Here is a 14,030-nt window from a genome sequence, read left to right on the forward strand (position 1 = left end):
TCTACTCTTAACATCGAAATATACCCTTCATGGGCAAACAACATGTGCAAGTGCAGAGAGACTGATTAATATCCATCATTTTGATCTTGCTGCTCCAAACTAGACACTTAACACTGATTAATATCCATCATTTTGATCTTGCTGCTCCAAACTAGACACTTAACGTCCAAACAAACATCCATTCTAATTCATGATTTTGTGAGCCAACAACAATACGTACAAATGCACAAAGGGTAATATCCACCCTCCTGATTTCATCGCTCTTAAGTCTACATTTAATATCCAAACAGACGGCCCATCGGCCTCATAGCTTCGTGAACCAACAGTCTAATATCTACCTTCCTATTTTTACCGTCAAACATACATTTAACATCCAAACAAACTCATCCTCAACCTTGTGAGCCAGTAGGACTTGTAAGTGCACAAAGGCTAACATCCACCCTCTTAAATGCCGCTCTTGACACCATGCTTGACATCCATATAACATTCAAAAATTATAATTTATAATTAATAAATATATTAAAGTAGAGAATGGACCAATTTACTATCTTTTAATATTTAAATTGTTGTAAAATTAAGATAAATAAATAATTAATATTATTTATATACATCTTTTTTTTTTTGTTTCAAATTACTCTTATATAAGCAATTAAATTGTAATATCTAGAGATGCACGGTTCTACCTCTATATGACTTTTATGTTTGAAGTCTATGAATTGTGTTGAAAATGAATTACCGCTTATGGTATGCCTGATATGATACTTTACCCTGAATAGTTATATTGTGTATTCTAAATGAGGAAGTGTACTCCTTTGTTCCATGAGTTGTATGATATTGTTGTCATGTGTTTGTAAATCAAGATGTGGTAATTTGCAGGTTCATTTGACTAGTTATTTATAAGAATTAGTAATACATGAAAATGAGGAAGTGATGAAAATAAAATATAATTATTATGTAAATAGCCTTTTGATCTAAAATATCTTGTATGGCAAAATGAGATGAAAAGAGCTATAATGTGAAATAAAAGTGCTTCGACACAAAGTGAAAAGAGCTGTGATGCGAAATGAAAAAGTTATGATGATAAACGGTGAAATTGAGTCGGTATAGAAAAACACTATATCACCTTTCTGATAAGCAGATTAGGAAGAAAAGAGTGGGACTCATTCTCCTGTTATGAGATGAATGCATTGTGAAACAAAGTTAAACATGTTGGAATCAAATTAATTATATGTTATATATGTTGCTTTTTTTTGTCCGGTTTCAAACTATATTTAATGTACATGTATATGTGGTGTCGGTTATTTATTTATTGAGTTGCAGGTTCATTCCTCTCTCATATCTTTACAATCAAGTCAAGCATATGCAGTTTTCTCTTCACCCATCAATAAAAATGAAAATCACATTTTGGGAATATATAAAAATAAATTAAAAATGAAGACTACAACTAGTATTGTTAAATCAAAACTTCAAAATGCACAAAAGCCTTCAAGGAAAAAGTTCAAAATTGGGCTTATTAGGGTTGGTTAGAATCCTACCTCTTGGACCACAGTTATGGAATTAAAGTTTGACCCATGATCAAAAGGTCATGGATTGGCCCATATCCGTAGCCTACTACAACACATGAAACTAAAACTTTCAATTGTCTGGGGAAAAAAGTAATTATAAAAAAGTTTATGAAATATAAATAATGAAATAAAAACTTATTCAAATTTATAACTTTATAATAGAATTTAGAAACAACTTCTCACAGGTAATGGATTGAATAAAACACCATTATATACAAGTATACTAATTTATTCGCTAATTAGGCTAACTCAATTAACAAGATTTCATAATTTTAAGGTAATGGGTTTAAACTCCATCAATGTATGAAGTGTTGTTTTATTTCAATATAGTTATTTGATATTAATGATTCATATATAATTATTATAGTAATATAAATATTTAATATTAATAATTGTAATTGGTTTGTTCAAAAAAATAATAATTGATCCATGTCACTTAAAAAAAACTCTAATCTCTTCACTATTTTTGAATTCCTGATTTTGTTTGACCAATTATTTATGAATTATAGTAAGTAATGACGATTTATATTAATTACAATTATAATAATAACTTATTAATATTAACAATGTAATAAAGTTTCTTGAATATTAGTATTCATAATTTGAAGGGTCACACTCATGTGATGTTCTTTGTTTGAGACAATCACACAATAATATTTATTATTTCTAAAAATTATAAAAAATTTACTCTAAAATCTAAATAATTAAAAAGAAATAAAATGCTCCAAAACTATAGTAGTGTTTATATTTACATTTGACTAATGGACCGCAAGAGTTTTCCGTTGCTGGGGCTGAAACTCGCGGGCAATGGAAAACGGCGACGATTGGTTGGCCGTTGACAAACTATACCACGTCCTTTTCTGCTTCTTCATTGCCGTCGTTTCCTCCCTGCTCGCGGCCCGGACGCGCTATCCTTTCATCCGTCGCCGCAGCATTTGGGTCGGCTCCGTTGTCTCTGTTGCAGCCGGCGCAGCTAAAGAGTTCGCCGACGAGCTGGGTTTCTTCAAATCCGCCGGGGCATCCCCAAAGGACGCAGTTGCTGATTTCCTCGGCGTTCTATTCGCCGCCGTGATGCTTTACTTGTGTAATTGTAGGTCTGTCTCCTCCTTGGCTAGGCCCGATGGTCCGCGTCAGACCCGGGCGGTCGACATGGTTTGAATTGGTGTAACGAAGTCCTTGGTCAATTTCTGTTACGAGTATTTGAATGATCACTATCAGGTTAGTTTTGTAGCGTGAGGATTAAAAGTACAGATTGTTGAGGTGGTTCATGAGAAATTTTGGAAAGCTGGATATTTATGTTATGCTTTGATTTTGATTCTTTGGCATGTAAAGTTGAAGCATGTTGGATGGATGGTAGTTTATATTGAGTTGTTATGGGCAAATGGACCAGTATTCTAGTTATTGTGCTATGTTTTTGGGATATCGTAAAAGCATTTGGGCTTTAATGTGAATTTGGTGTTGCTTTTGATCGGAAATTGATTTCATCGCGTTGGTTGTGTGTATATCTGACTCCAAATTTCTAGTGAAGTCAGCCCGGTTATCATTGATGAGAATTTTCAAGACTCAAGTTTAGATTGTTTCTTGAGTTTTTGTAAATTAGTTTTAGTTATCTTGTATTGTTGTTGTTTTTAGCAAAGTTACAATGTCAATCTTGCTAAAAGCACAGATAATATGAGCGTAGGAGTATTTACTTGTACAAGGGCGTGATTTTAAGAACACTTAGTAATAGTTTTACTTAATGTCGCAGGAGAATGAGAAATAGTGAAAGGGAATGCAAGAATTGACTTTCATCAATATAGCGGACGGTGTAAGAGCTTTCGAGCTAGGTGGTTAACCAACAACGAATTCTATCCAGATTCTTAGAAATGGAAAGGTTTGATGGAAGCATTCCCCTTTCCTCATCAGTTTTCATGGCTGTGTGTTCCATTATGTACATTCATCTGCCTCTCCCCCTGACAATTTGGGTTCGGAATGTGTATACGGCCATATGAAAAAATTTGATGTTTATAACCATCCAATATTCACACAGTATCCCCAAACAGTTGATACTGTGCAAAAGTATTTGTCCTTACCTGTGTCTATAATGCTAAGGTGTGTGTTCTTGTTCATGTGATATGAAAAGTGTTTCCATCAATACTCTCTGGTTGTAATTGGGATCATTTCCAAAAACCTTTTTCTCCAAACTACACACATGTTTCAGTAGAAGTATGACCAAAATCTATTCTAATGACTGACACAAGTGTATTTGCATTTTTTGTCATATCGAAACTTCTTGTCTCCAATCCCCTTTCTGTCTTAGTCCAACAATGTTTTCATTCGTATTTTTGCACGCCCAAATGCTCTACATTTCCTTATAGCTCTTTTACATACATTAGGACTACACGAGAAACATGTGGCTATTTATGATTGATTGACGCAGTTGCTTCCAAGGAGCTAGGCAGTGGTAGATATTCTCCGATTCATATATTTTTACACCTTAAAGCACATAAGATTTTATCACTAACTGAGAAAGTGAAAGATATCGATAAATGCGATTAAATTGGTGCAGCTGACAAATTTTCTAATGGTTCAGAATAAGGTCTCTGATTCTTATTATTTCAGAAGTCTTAAGAAAGGTAAATGAGAAAAGGAAATCATGCCTGTAAATACTGAGATCCTGCTCCCACATTCTGATGTTAGCAGACTCTGGAAATTGCCATTCAATTTATTATCTCATCCACTAATTCTGGATAGGTACTACAGGAGTTATTTTCAATGATATTTAATGAGCTTTAACTTATATATACATATATATGCAGATATACTTGTAGCTTTGCATATAACTGCAAATTATTAAGAGAGTGCATAACATTTCTGTCAGTTGACTGTTTTGGTTGTTTCCATTTCCATCCTTGAGTGGTGCTCTCCCCAGGGCGGGGATGGTTTTTCCTCCCCCGAAGAAATTATGCATGTGTTCTATCGGCTTGTCCTGGAGGAAAGCAATCCCTTTGAAATGTACTTACATGGATGATTATATATATATATATATATATATGGTTGCATGCGTGTGAGTGCAGTCCCAAATACAAAATTCTGCTGAAACTTGGGAGGGATCTAATCACCACTGGCCATACAATTTCTTTAGCCAACAGATTTAGATCTTTTACTTGATGTATACATAAGAAAACAAAGGGATGCACATTGGTCAACTTATTGCATTATGCAATTTTCTGATGGTCTTTCCTGCATTATTGACATGATGTCTGCCTTTATTTGTTTTAGGTGCATTGGATCATATTCTGAAGCTAAGTGCTGCTAAGGGCTTCGCATGTGCATTGGCATCTTCATCTGGCAGCTTAACTGCAGAATAAACTCCTGCCCCTGCCAGAGCACCAAAAATAGGAGCAGTGAGGTAGACCCATATGGCTTTGTAGTTGTTTGCTGCAATTGCTGGTCCCAAAGTTCTCACAGGATTCATTGAAGCTCCTGTAGTTTTCCTGTATCGCAAAATAACAGATAAGACTTTATCTACAATAAATAATTCTTGACATTGAATTTTTCTTTAAGGGCCGTAAAAGTTGTTTCTTCTTTTCAGAAACCTTGAGGCCATGAGAAATTTCATCATTGTTTATTATTTTATTGACTTCTCACCCTAAGCATGCGCACCACCAACTCTGAGTTTCCTTTTTTTTCACTATTCCTCTACTTTTAGCAAGAATGAATTATGGACTCTCTCATTCCTTGTCAGTTGCCTTCCACCATTTCTCTATCATTAATCTCTTTCAAGGATAGAAAGGTAGATTTGCTTGACTCTGGAGAATTATGCTTGTTTGTTCAGAAGTACGTACTTTTGGTAATGGTTTTCTAAATATGTCCAGCATTAGGATTTCGGATATCAATAAATATACATGGGACAAACTGTGCAAAAAACTAAGGCTGATTCAACAGTTATACTAGTCTGCTCTTGGGAGTCCATTGTAAGTCCGAGCATTTTAATTCTCAAGTAGACAAACTTTAGGAAAAGATCTTATGTTAGCTTGAATGCGATTGGAAAAGGAAAAAGAAAATAACTAAAGTGAGAAGTAAAAGTTCAAGTGAGGGTAGTTGATGACAATTTAAAAGAGTATTACCCGGCTATCAGTATATTAAGCATGACAGTAGCTCCAACTGCAATTCCGGCAAGTTCTCCCACCTGTTTTCAGCATCGCAAAATATATTAACACACTTTAGTTCGCTTCCTTGAGAAGATTCTTGGAATGGTTTAACAAAACACTAATCCATGTTTGAGTTCGGATTGGAATTTTTATTCATGCTAACGAAGAATAAGTCTGTGCACTCTATATAGTATCTCGCTCTCACTGAACAATTAAGATAGATCCCCAGGGAAAAAATACTCCTAATGCCGTATTTTAGACTAATTCTTTACCCATATTTATTACATTTAACTGATGTAACAGGCCTCCTATCTGAAAAACTAACGAGGTCCGTCTTTGAAATTAGTACTCACTGAAGTATGGACTTTGAATTAGCAACTCTTGCCAGGGGTTCCTGTTATGATCTTAGATGACGGTTAAAACTATCGGGATTTCTTTATAGGAAAACATGTGTAGAAGATAAGCATATGCTTACTGCTCTCGTATCTGTAGCTACTGCAGTGACAACAAACATGAGATTGAAGGAGATGATAAACTCTAAAGAGAAAGCCTGAGCATAACCCCCCGAGGGAATTGTAACTCCACCACCCAATACGGGGTGGAAAATCCCTTTGAGCAGAAACGCGGCACATAGTGATGCCATTACCTGCGCTCCTATGTAAACCGGCACCTGAAAGTTTTGAAGATTGATCAAATCCAAAGATCAGAATTCTATAGTTATTCAAAGAAACGTGGAATATACTAACTCAAGTAATGTCTTATTTGTGGTTACATGTTTCCAGGGAAAATGCTTGAGGGCTGCAAAGGCAATAGTAACAGATGGATTCAGATGGGCACCAGAGATGTGGCCAGTGGAGAGAATGACTATCATGACAGCCAATCCGGTGGAGGCTGCCAGGCCGAGGAGGGTCTCTGAGCCATCTGTCTTCTCGTTCACTATGGCTGTTGCTGTTCCTGCAAACATGAGTATCAGGGTACCTATAAACTCAGCTCCCACCTGATTTATACACCAAGAACAAGATGAGTAAGTTTGAGATCCATGCATACATGTGTGTGTGTGTATATATATATATTTATATAAGACTTGACTTGAAAAGATTGGAAAATTTGAAAACTAATATGTTAAGACACCTTTCTTGCTAGAGAAACTGGAGGGGGAGGCAATGCACAAGAGACGGGGGGTAAGGTCCCTTCCTCTAAGGCCCATGGTTCAACACTGAAGCATTTGCAGCTCTTTAGAAGAGATGATCTTCTCCCATTGCCACCTCTCCCTGGCTGGAATCCCCCAAAGAGTGGACCACCAGGAGTGCCTGGTGTTGCAGGGGCAGAAGCAGCTGATGCACCATCTTCAGCTTCCATCACTCAAATATGATGATATCTCTATACCTCAATGCTCCAACAAACAATGTAAGAACATTGAGCTCATGCTTCCTTCTTATGTTCCTGGAACCGAGCCCTTCATGCATTTTTATACACTGGTTGAAGTTAGAGAGTCTCGATAGATCCAACAAAAGGACAGAGGAAACTAAAATTAGTGGATGGAATTGGAGGAAAAAAAGAAAGTTGCTTTGGGAGTGGAGTGGTGGGACATTAATCAATTTCATTTACATTATGAATTTGAGAAAAAGATTTGAACTTTCAGACACTGGTCATGTTTTTGCTGTCCCATCCACTTGATTTTGTATTTTCGCTCAATTATGAAGTCAACCATTGTCTGGAGCTCCTTAGTTGTCAAAAGAGGATGTATTTCGCTATGAAATTTACAGGAGTGGAGGCAGAGAAAAGAGGGAATCTTGGTTGGTAGACTGCTAGGAAGTTGGACAAGGATTATTGTTTAATCCTTGCTTTATTTATAATTTACTAATCTTAGGATGTGCTTTCGTTACGCTTCTATCTTTTTAAGTAAAGTAGTCTTCTTTTTGAATTTGTTGGGTAATCACAACCCGATATATAATACTTGTTTATGCCGAGTGTTATATACCAAACTGTGAAAATTATATTGCAGATTCCACTACTGATGTGACATAATTCTCATCGTTTGATGCGACGAAATCCGATATAGGCAAGTATTTTAGAAACTGTTTGGCATGAGAATATACAATGGTTATTAATTATTGAGTTGGGTGTGAAGTTTTCAACCTTTTTCTCTTGGAAAGATAAGGGAAGATATAGTTTGCTGGTATATGATGAACTATCTGCCGTATGATATTCTGTTGCATAGTTAGTGTGGTAGGTTCTTGATCCATCATAATGTGATTACCATAATAATACAAATACCAAATCCCAGTGACTGACTCGCATGGGAGCACATTTATGACTGCAAATCTTAACTTTATTGTGTTCTTATACGCATGCATTAGCAGACATAAAATTACGTTGATAATTTTCTGGTTCACAGTTTACGGTAATTATTCCTGCTCATTTAGTCCAATGATACAACTTATCTTTATTATTTGGTAATTTCAAATTTAATGCGTTTAAAAAATTCAGAGTCGAGTGTGTCTGAATGTCAATTACGATGAGTTTGGCAATGAGATCGACAAGCAATCCAAAGAGAGAATGTTTTATTCTTCCTCATGCCTACCGCACTGGATACTACTACCAATCGTTGTGGTCTAGTGACAATGGTTGAATGCTTCCATTTGACACAAGTTTTGTATTATTGCTAAATTTGATGTAGTTAAACGTGGGTCTCAACCTATGTTCATCTGTCAAAGGGTTTAGGCCTTTGTTCTTGGTGAGTTCATAAAGTGGTGCCTTTTATGAAGCTACTGTAGGGACCAAGACTATTGCACAAGCTCGGCCAATTTTCGGGCCGAGACTGTGGGGTCACCCTGCTTTCCAATTTTCTAGAAGAAAAAAACTAAGTACTGAATGCAAAGTTAAGAATGCAAATGATGCCATTTCTTCAACTGCTGCTGGAGGCAACTAGCTTTTATTAGTGGTAAAGAAGATGACTAATTACAACAGCTATTTCTGGTTCTTGTTGTTTTGAAGAGCTAATTATTACATTGTATGTGAATAGAAGTAAAAAAACATCAGCTGAAAAGGGCATCTCAAGAGACAAGAACAATTGCCATTTTAAGATAGAATAATGATAAAGTTAGTGCTGATTTCTTATGACAATTGAATTTTGGTAAAGATGAAATAAAGTTTTCCTACAGTTTTAATCTCATTTCGAACATCAAATACTTCATTCTTGTCTGCAATTTAGCATCACGTGTTTAGGCAAAAGTCATGGATATAGACCTGCTTTTCTTCACAAGAAATTGGCTGCTACTTTATTTTCAAAAAGTTATATTTACAAGGGTTTGGTGGACTCTGCCGATCATTCGTCTCTCGCCTCTTGCGCAGCAAAATGTTCAATATCTATAAGTGTGAGGTGACTACATTTAGCTATTTTTGGTTAATGAACTGTGTATTTAAACAATTACACTCGAGCATATTTACTTTACACTAAATAGTCAGCTATTTAAATTTTTCTATCAAAAAATATTCTTTTATGACTTATTTTGTGTTCTTGGTGATAGAAAATCACAATTCTCAACTGTAGGTTGACGAACACGTTTCAGTAAATGAATAGGATATATATCATTCGTACTATTGGGCAACCTTTTATACAAATCTTGGTCAGTATCTATAGATTGCGAACATGTTTCAATAGATAAATAGGTTATATATCATTCGTGCTATTAAGTAAGTCTTTTCATGCAAATCTTAACCAACCAGAATCCTGATTCTCAACTGCAAATTAACGGACGCATTTCATTATATGAATGCCACCTTCCTACATTCTACTGCACAAGCTCATCACACTGATCGTGACCAACCAAAAATTTCAATCCCCGGCTATTGATTGACGGACGCATTCAATATATGAATGCTATTTATCCTTTGTACTATTGGGCAAGTTTTTTACGCGAATTGTGATCGACCAAAATACCAGTTTCGAATTATTAATTGACAGACACGTTTCAGTAGATGAATAGGGCATATACTCACTACACTATTGCGCAAGCCTTTCATGCAGATCTTGACCAACCAAGATCGTAATCCTCAACTTAGGTTGAGGGACATATTGCAACAGATGAATAGGCCGTATGTAATCCATGCTACTGGATACGCCTACAAACTGCCAGTCCAAAAGTTTTTTAGTGTAGGACTACCATTTTTTTTCCTACATCAGCCACTCTGCTAACTCGATGTTTGGAGGGTTTTCACAGACGACGATCCTTGTAACTCTAAACCTTATCTTTGGGCCATCTCCAAAATATCAAGACCAAGCAACCTCACCGGATCCAGCGCAGGTTTGTCCAGGGAGGTGCCTTCCAAACATTCTCTCCATACTTATGACAATGATGTTATTGCTTTCAACCTGATATCCAGTTATCATGGTCACATTCACTGTTTTTACTGTATTTCTTCTTCAGCAGCCAACACTCTGGCTGCAGACTGCTATTTTGGTTTTGCTTCTCAGTACCATTGCACCCAGACTGTTTGAATAAGTAACAATTGATAATTGAGTAAATATGGCAAATCTTGTGACTGTTATTGATCAAATTAAGGTAGTAGAGATGGCTGGAAAATCTCCTGGATTGTAGCAAAAATGTTGCAACTATAGTGTGAAACTGGCTGGTCTTGCATCTCAGCAGGCGTGATTGATGTTTGGTAGAAACCACCAGTAATATATGAAGCCGTGGCATGTAAAATATACGAAAGGCATGCAAAAGCATTAATGCATGCCTTTCATAATGTTTCTACACTATTTTTATAGTTCATTGGATGCTGTCCGGGTATTAGCTAGGCCGTCTTTAAGACGATGTTACACACAACCAACTGATACTAATTAGATTAACGAGGATAACTTAAAGAGTTCCCAAATCCAGGAACTAGAAGGTCATAGCACATTATAAGACTTATTTTACTTGGATCATAAAATTGAACTGAGAAGTAGCTGAAGAAAACCAAACCTTTTAGCACCAAACTTGGGAGCAGGATGAATGAATAGGCGAACAATTTTCTGGGCTAAAACTCCTGACTTGGAAATCCAGCTAAAGAAAATAGCGCCTGCTGCAGCTGATGACTTTGCAATATTAAGCAGCCGGCCAAACCTTGCAGCAACAACTAACAACTATTGAATAAGAAATACAAAAGCACAACGCCGTGAATCTCAAACTGCATCCGTATTACTAAGAGAAATCAGGGAGAAAAGCTGAAGAAGAAAACGGGATATATATTTAATTTCATCAAATACAACACATGGAAAGTGTACAAAAGTGTGGCATCATCAACAAACTGTGCTCAACACCTTAGTTTCATAAACTCTTACAATTCACATCTTTTTCTTTTTTTTTATTTTTTTTGAAACCTTTGTCACCTATTAGCTCTGTCCACTCTCAACACCTAAACCATACAACACACCAGAGTACTTCTCTAGAGAACCGCTAAAGAAGTTTTCCTTCAGCTTCCTGAAGGTGCACGAAGTGAGCAGACTATCTGAACCCGCCTGATGGCAAACCCCAACTCTCTCCACCTCCAACAGCTCAGCAAGCTTGTTCAACCCACCATGGAGGCTGTTAGAAAACTTCATCAAATGCTTGATGTCGTAAAGAACTGGAAAGTATATATTGATCAAAGTAAAGAACCCCGCCTGTGTCTCGGGCAAGTTCTGGCAAGTCAAGAGCTTGAGCAAGTACCCAAAATCATACCCGCTATGGAACGTCACCCAATACACGTTATTATTCAGAACAATCCCTGACGACATCAAGAGCTCCGCAAACCGTCGGGAATCAATGCCCTTCTCATTATTCCTTGCAAAGTCAATGCCGCTCTGGCGCAACAATTCAATGGAATCATTCGCAAAGACATCCTCATTGGGATTGAATTCCCGGAAATTAAACTGCCAAATGCAGTACTTATCAGTCCCGCAATCAGGCAAATTCCCCTTCTCATCCGAAAATGTTAGTCCCAATTGGATGAGCTTCAACAAATCAACATTGTCTTTCAGTGTCTGGTAATGGAAATCACTGGAGTTCTTGAAGTTGCCCACGGGTCGGAGAACGACACCAGGGAACTCAGTGTCCATCGCAATGTAAGGGTAATCATCAACAATTTCACGAATCAGCGCGAATTCTTCGTCCAAGTTATCAGCCCAAACCTCCCGGATTTGAATCGAATCGCTCTTAGGCAGAAGTGACATTTCCCAAAAACCAAATCAGAGCAATTTCAGCAAATCTTTGTCCCTGACCATTCAAAATTTGAACTTCTGGAGAGCCCTCAAAAACAGATCTGTAAAAAGTCACTGCTTCTGAACCGAATCTGCAACAAAAGTTCCAGAAACGAGGGATCAGCTCAAACCAAAGTAACCCACATAACAAATCAGATAAATCTCAACCCTCCAACTGATCTGCTCCTGACTACTCAAAATTGACTAGCTCTCGGAACAGATCTATCAAACAGCCACCATTTCCGGACTAAATCTGCTGAAAGTTTCCACAGACGCCATTCCACCCCCAAATCAAAGTAGAACAAATCAAACAAATCACAACCCAGATACCAAATGTCGAAACCCTTATCTGAACACAACCCAAAAAACGGTGAATCAATCAAGAACAGAAACTTACCTGAAGATCAAGACAGATAGAAGAAGATCTTCCGATGGTCAATGTCTAGATCCAGTACCAGACTGCACTTATACACACGTATGTCTAGAGATAGTGTATGTATATGGGTGTATAAATAGAAGAGGGCGTTAGGGTTTGAGCATGAAGGAAAATGATAATGTGTGTAAGGCGGCGATGGGAGGAGCAAAAAACAAGATGAAGGGCTAAAGGGAAATTTGCATTTCTCAATTACTTTTTCTTTTTTCTTTTTTTCTTTTTGGGGTTTTCCTGAATAATTTAGAGAGAGAAAGGTGATTTCTAGAGAGAGAAGATGAACACTGATGGGATGGGGCCCCCTCCTCTCTCTGTTCACCTTCCGAAACCAAAAGATCAAATGCTTCCCTCACAGGTCTTTTTATTGGTGAAAATTTTTAGTTTTTGAAATAATATTTTGGTACAAAAATTAGAAAACTATAATAATTTATGTTCTTTTTGGTAATAAAATTTAAAGAAAATAAAGAATATTAGGAAAATAGAATTATATTATAAGTAATACTGTGAAACTTTGCTTAGTTTTAATATTTAAGTGGTATGTGTGTGCAAAAATATTTAAATATCTTTTAATTAGAGGTTCAATTGTAAGTATATTTATATATATAATAGATTTTAATAAATAAAAAATTTAAATTTAAATGAATATAAATAAATATTCAAATATGCTAGCAAAAAAAAAGTATTGATCGAATTAAATTCCACACATTGTATTAGTATTTATTACAAATATTATGTATTTAATTTGAATTTAACTCAACCAAGTTTGAATTATAACTTTTTACATTGGTTTTCCTTATTTATTCACGAAAATTACAAAAATATACATCTTCTCATTCATTAACGAGTGGAGATGTATGAGGGTAATTTGAGCATAAAAAAATTTATTTGACCTACAATAAATCAATAATAAGTCAATCGAAGGTAAACATATATTTTTTTCCTTTTTATTTTTTAATATCAACAAATTTGAGAATTTTGATTAACGGAGCGACTTATTTGTTAGACAGAAGCAAATGTCTGGGTGCTAAATATAATTTTTCAAACCACAAATGATCTATGTATAATTACACCAAACCTTATAAGAGGAGAGTGTAACTATCCCATATAATTATTGACAAAATTGTTTGGTGGGTCTAACATTGAAATTCTATTAAATTCTTTAGCATATCCAATCGAAGTAAAATAATTTATATGACTAATACCATATACTTATTACGTATTTAGAATATAATTAAAAGCAGTCAATATAATTATATATTAAATTTGGTTGACTGAACATAATCCTAATAATACTCTTTTGACTAACCGTAATTATGACAGAAATGAGTTATTATCCGTACCAAAATGTAATAAGATTTATTATGCTATAAATCAAGTTCGATTTTACTGGTTAACCCTAATTATGATACATGTGAATTTGTATAGGTAACAATGTGCAACAAAATTTATCATATAATTAATCAGGTCTAGTCAAACACAAACAAAACAATAATTTCCGACCAGCCTTAATTATGACACTAATTAATTATTATTTAGCAAAGTGAAATAAGGTTTATTGTATAATTAATCAAGTCCGAGTAAGTATAATCTTAAGATTTTGTTTCCTAATTAAAAATAAAGTGAGTGCGATGAAACTAGTCCTGTCAATGGACGGATAATATCAAAATTCATAATCA

The 14,030-nt window shown here is 35.7% G+C and overlaps 3 protein-coding genes across 5 annotated transcripts; 1 reads left to right on the plus strand and 2 right to left on the minus strand.

The window, feature by feature from the left end:
• Positions 1 to 2,306: 2,306 nt before the first annotated feature.
• On the plus strand, positions 2,307 to 7,622 carry LOC105165043 (uncharacterized). 3 transcript variants are annotated; one of them, XM_020697642.2, is made up of 5 exons: positions 2,307 to 2,783; positions 3,313 to 3,438; positions 4,827 to 4,956; positions 6,481 to 6,722; positions 6,842 to 7,622. In XM_020697642.2, exon 1 carries the CDS (start codon positions 2,373 to 2,375, stop codon positions 2,721 to 2,723), a length of 351 nt encoding a protein of 116 aa, XP_020553301.1. In that variant the 5' UTR covers positions 2,307 to 2,372; the 3' UTR covers positions 2,724 to 2,783; positions 3,313 to 3,438; positions 4,827 to 4,956; positions 6,481 to 6,722; positions 6,842 to 7,622. The 3 variants fall into 3 exon arrangements, with proteins under 3 accessions (XP_020553301.1, XP_088741217.1, XP_088741219.1); XM_088885091.1 differs by having other exon boundaries at positions 4,827 to 6,722; XM_088885093.1 differs by lacking the exon at positions 3,313 to 3,438 and having other exon boundaries at positions 4,827 to 6,722.
• On the minus strand, positions 4,573 to 7,057 carry LOC105165035 (aquaporin NIP6-1). Its single transcript, XM_011083914.3, has 5 exons — positions 6,830 to 7,057; positions 6,471 to 6,695; positions 6,174 to 6,368; positions 5,675 to 5,736; positions 4,573 to 5,041 (listed from the first exon to the last, which is right to left on the minus strand). The coding sequence occupies exons 1-5, from the start codon at positions 7,055 to 7,057 to the stop codon at positions 4,837 to 4,839; spliced, it is 915 nt and encodes a 304-aa protein (XP_011082216.1). The 3' UTR covers positions 4,573 to 4,836.
• Positions 7,623 to 10,911: 3,289 nt separating the features above from the next.
• Positions 10,912 to 12,668, minus strand: LOC105165061 (putative CCR4-associated factor 1 homolog 7). The gene is made up of 2 exons (XM_011083939.3): positions 12,322 to 12,668; positions 10,912 to 12,016 (listed from the first exon to the last, which is right to left on the minus strand). The coding sequence occupies exon 2, from the start codon at positions 11,895 to 11,897 to the stop codon at positions 11,079 to 11,081; it is 819 nt and encodes a 272-aa protein (XP_011082241.1). The 5' UTR covers positions 11,898 to 12,016; positions 12,322 to 12,668; the 3' UTR covers positions 10,912 to 11,078.
• Positions 12,669 to 14,030: the final 1,362 nt, after the last annotated feature.

This window comes from Sesamum indicum, linkage group LG1 (genome assembly GCF_026168435.1).
Source record: "Sesamum indicum cultivar Baizhima isolate 11 linkage group LG1, ASM2616843v1, whole genome shotgun sequence".
NCBI lineage: Eukaryota > Viridiplantae > Streptophyta > Magnoliopsida > Lamiales > Pedaliaceae > Sesamum > Sesamum indicum.

What these genes read in the sequence shown, in the direction of transcription:
- LOC105165061 (XM_011083939.3), bottom strand. Translation starts at nt 11,897, where the DNA reads ATGTCACTTCTGCCTAAGAGCGATTCGATTCAAATCCGGGAGGTTTGG.
- LOC105165035 (XM_011083914.3), bottom strand. Translation starts at nt 7,057, where the DNA reads ATGGAAGCTGAAGATGGTGCATCAGCTGCTTCTGCCCCTGCAACACCA. An exon ending in CAGTTTCTCTAGCAAGAAAG is followed by an intron (nt 6,696 to 6,829) that starts GTGTCTTAACAT and finishes TGTATAAATCAG; the next exon opens with GTGGGAGCTGAGTTTATAGG. An exon ending in CTTAATATACTGATAGCCGG is followed by an intron (nt 5,042 to 5,674) that starts GTAATACTCTTT and finishes TTTGCGATACAG; the next exon opens with GAAAACTACAGGAGCTTCAA.
- LOC105165043 (XM_088885091.1), top strand. Translation starts at nt 2,373, where the DNA reads ATGGAAAACGGCGACGATTGGTTGGCCGTTGACAAACTATACCACGTC.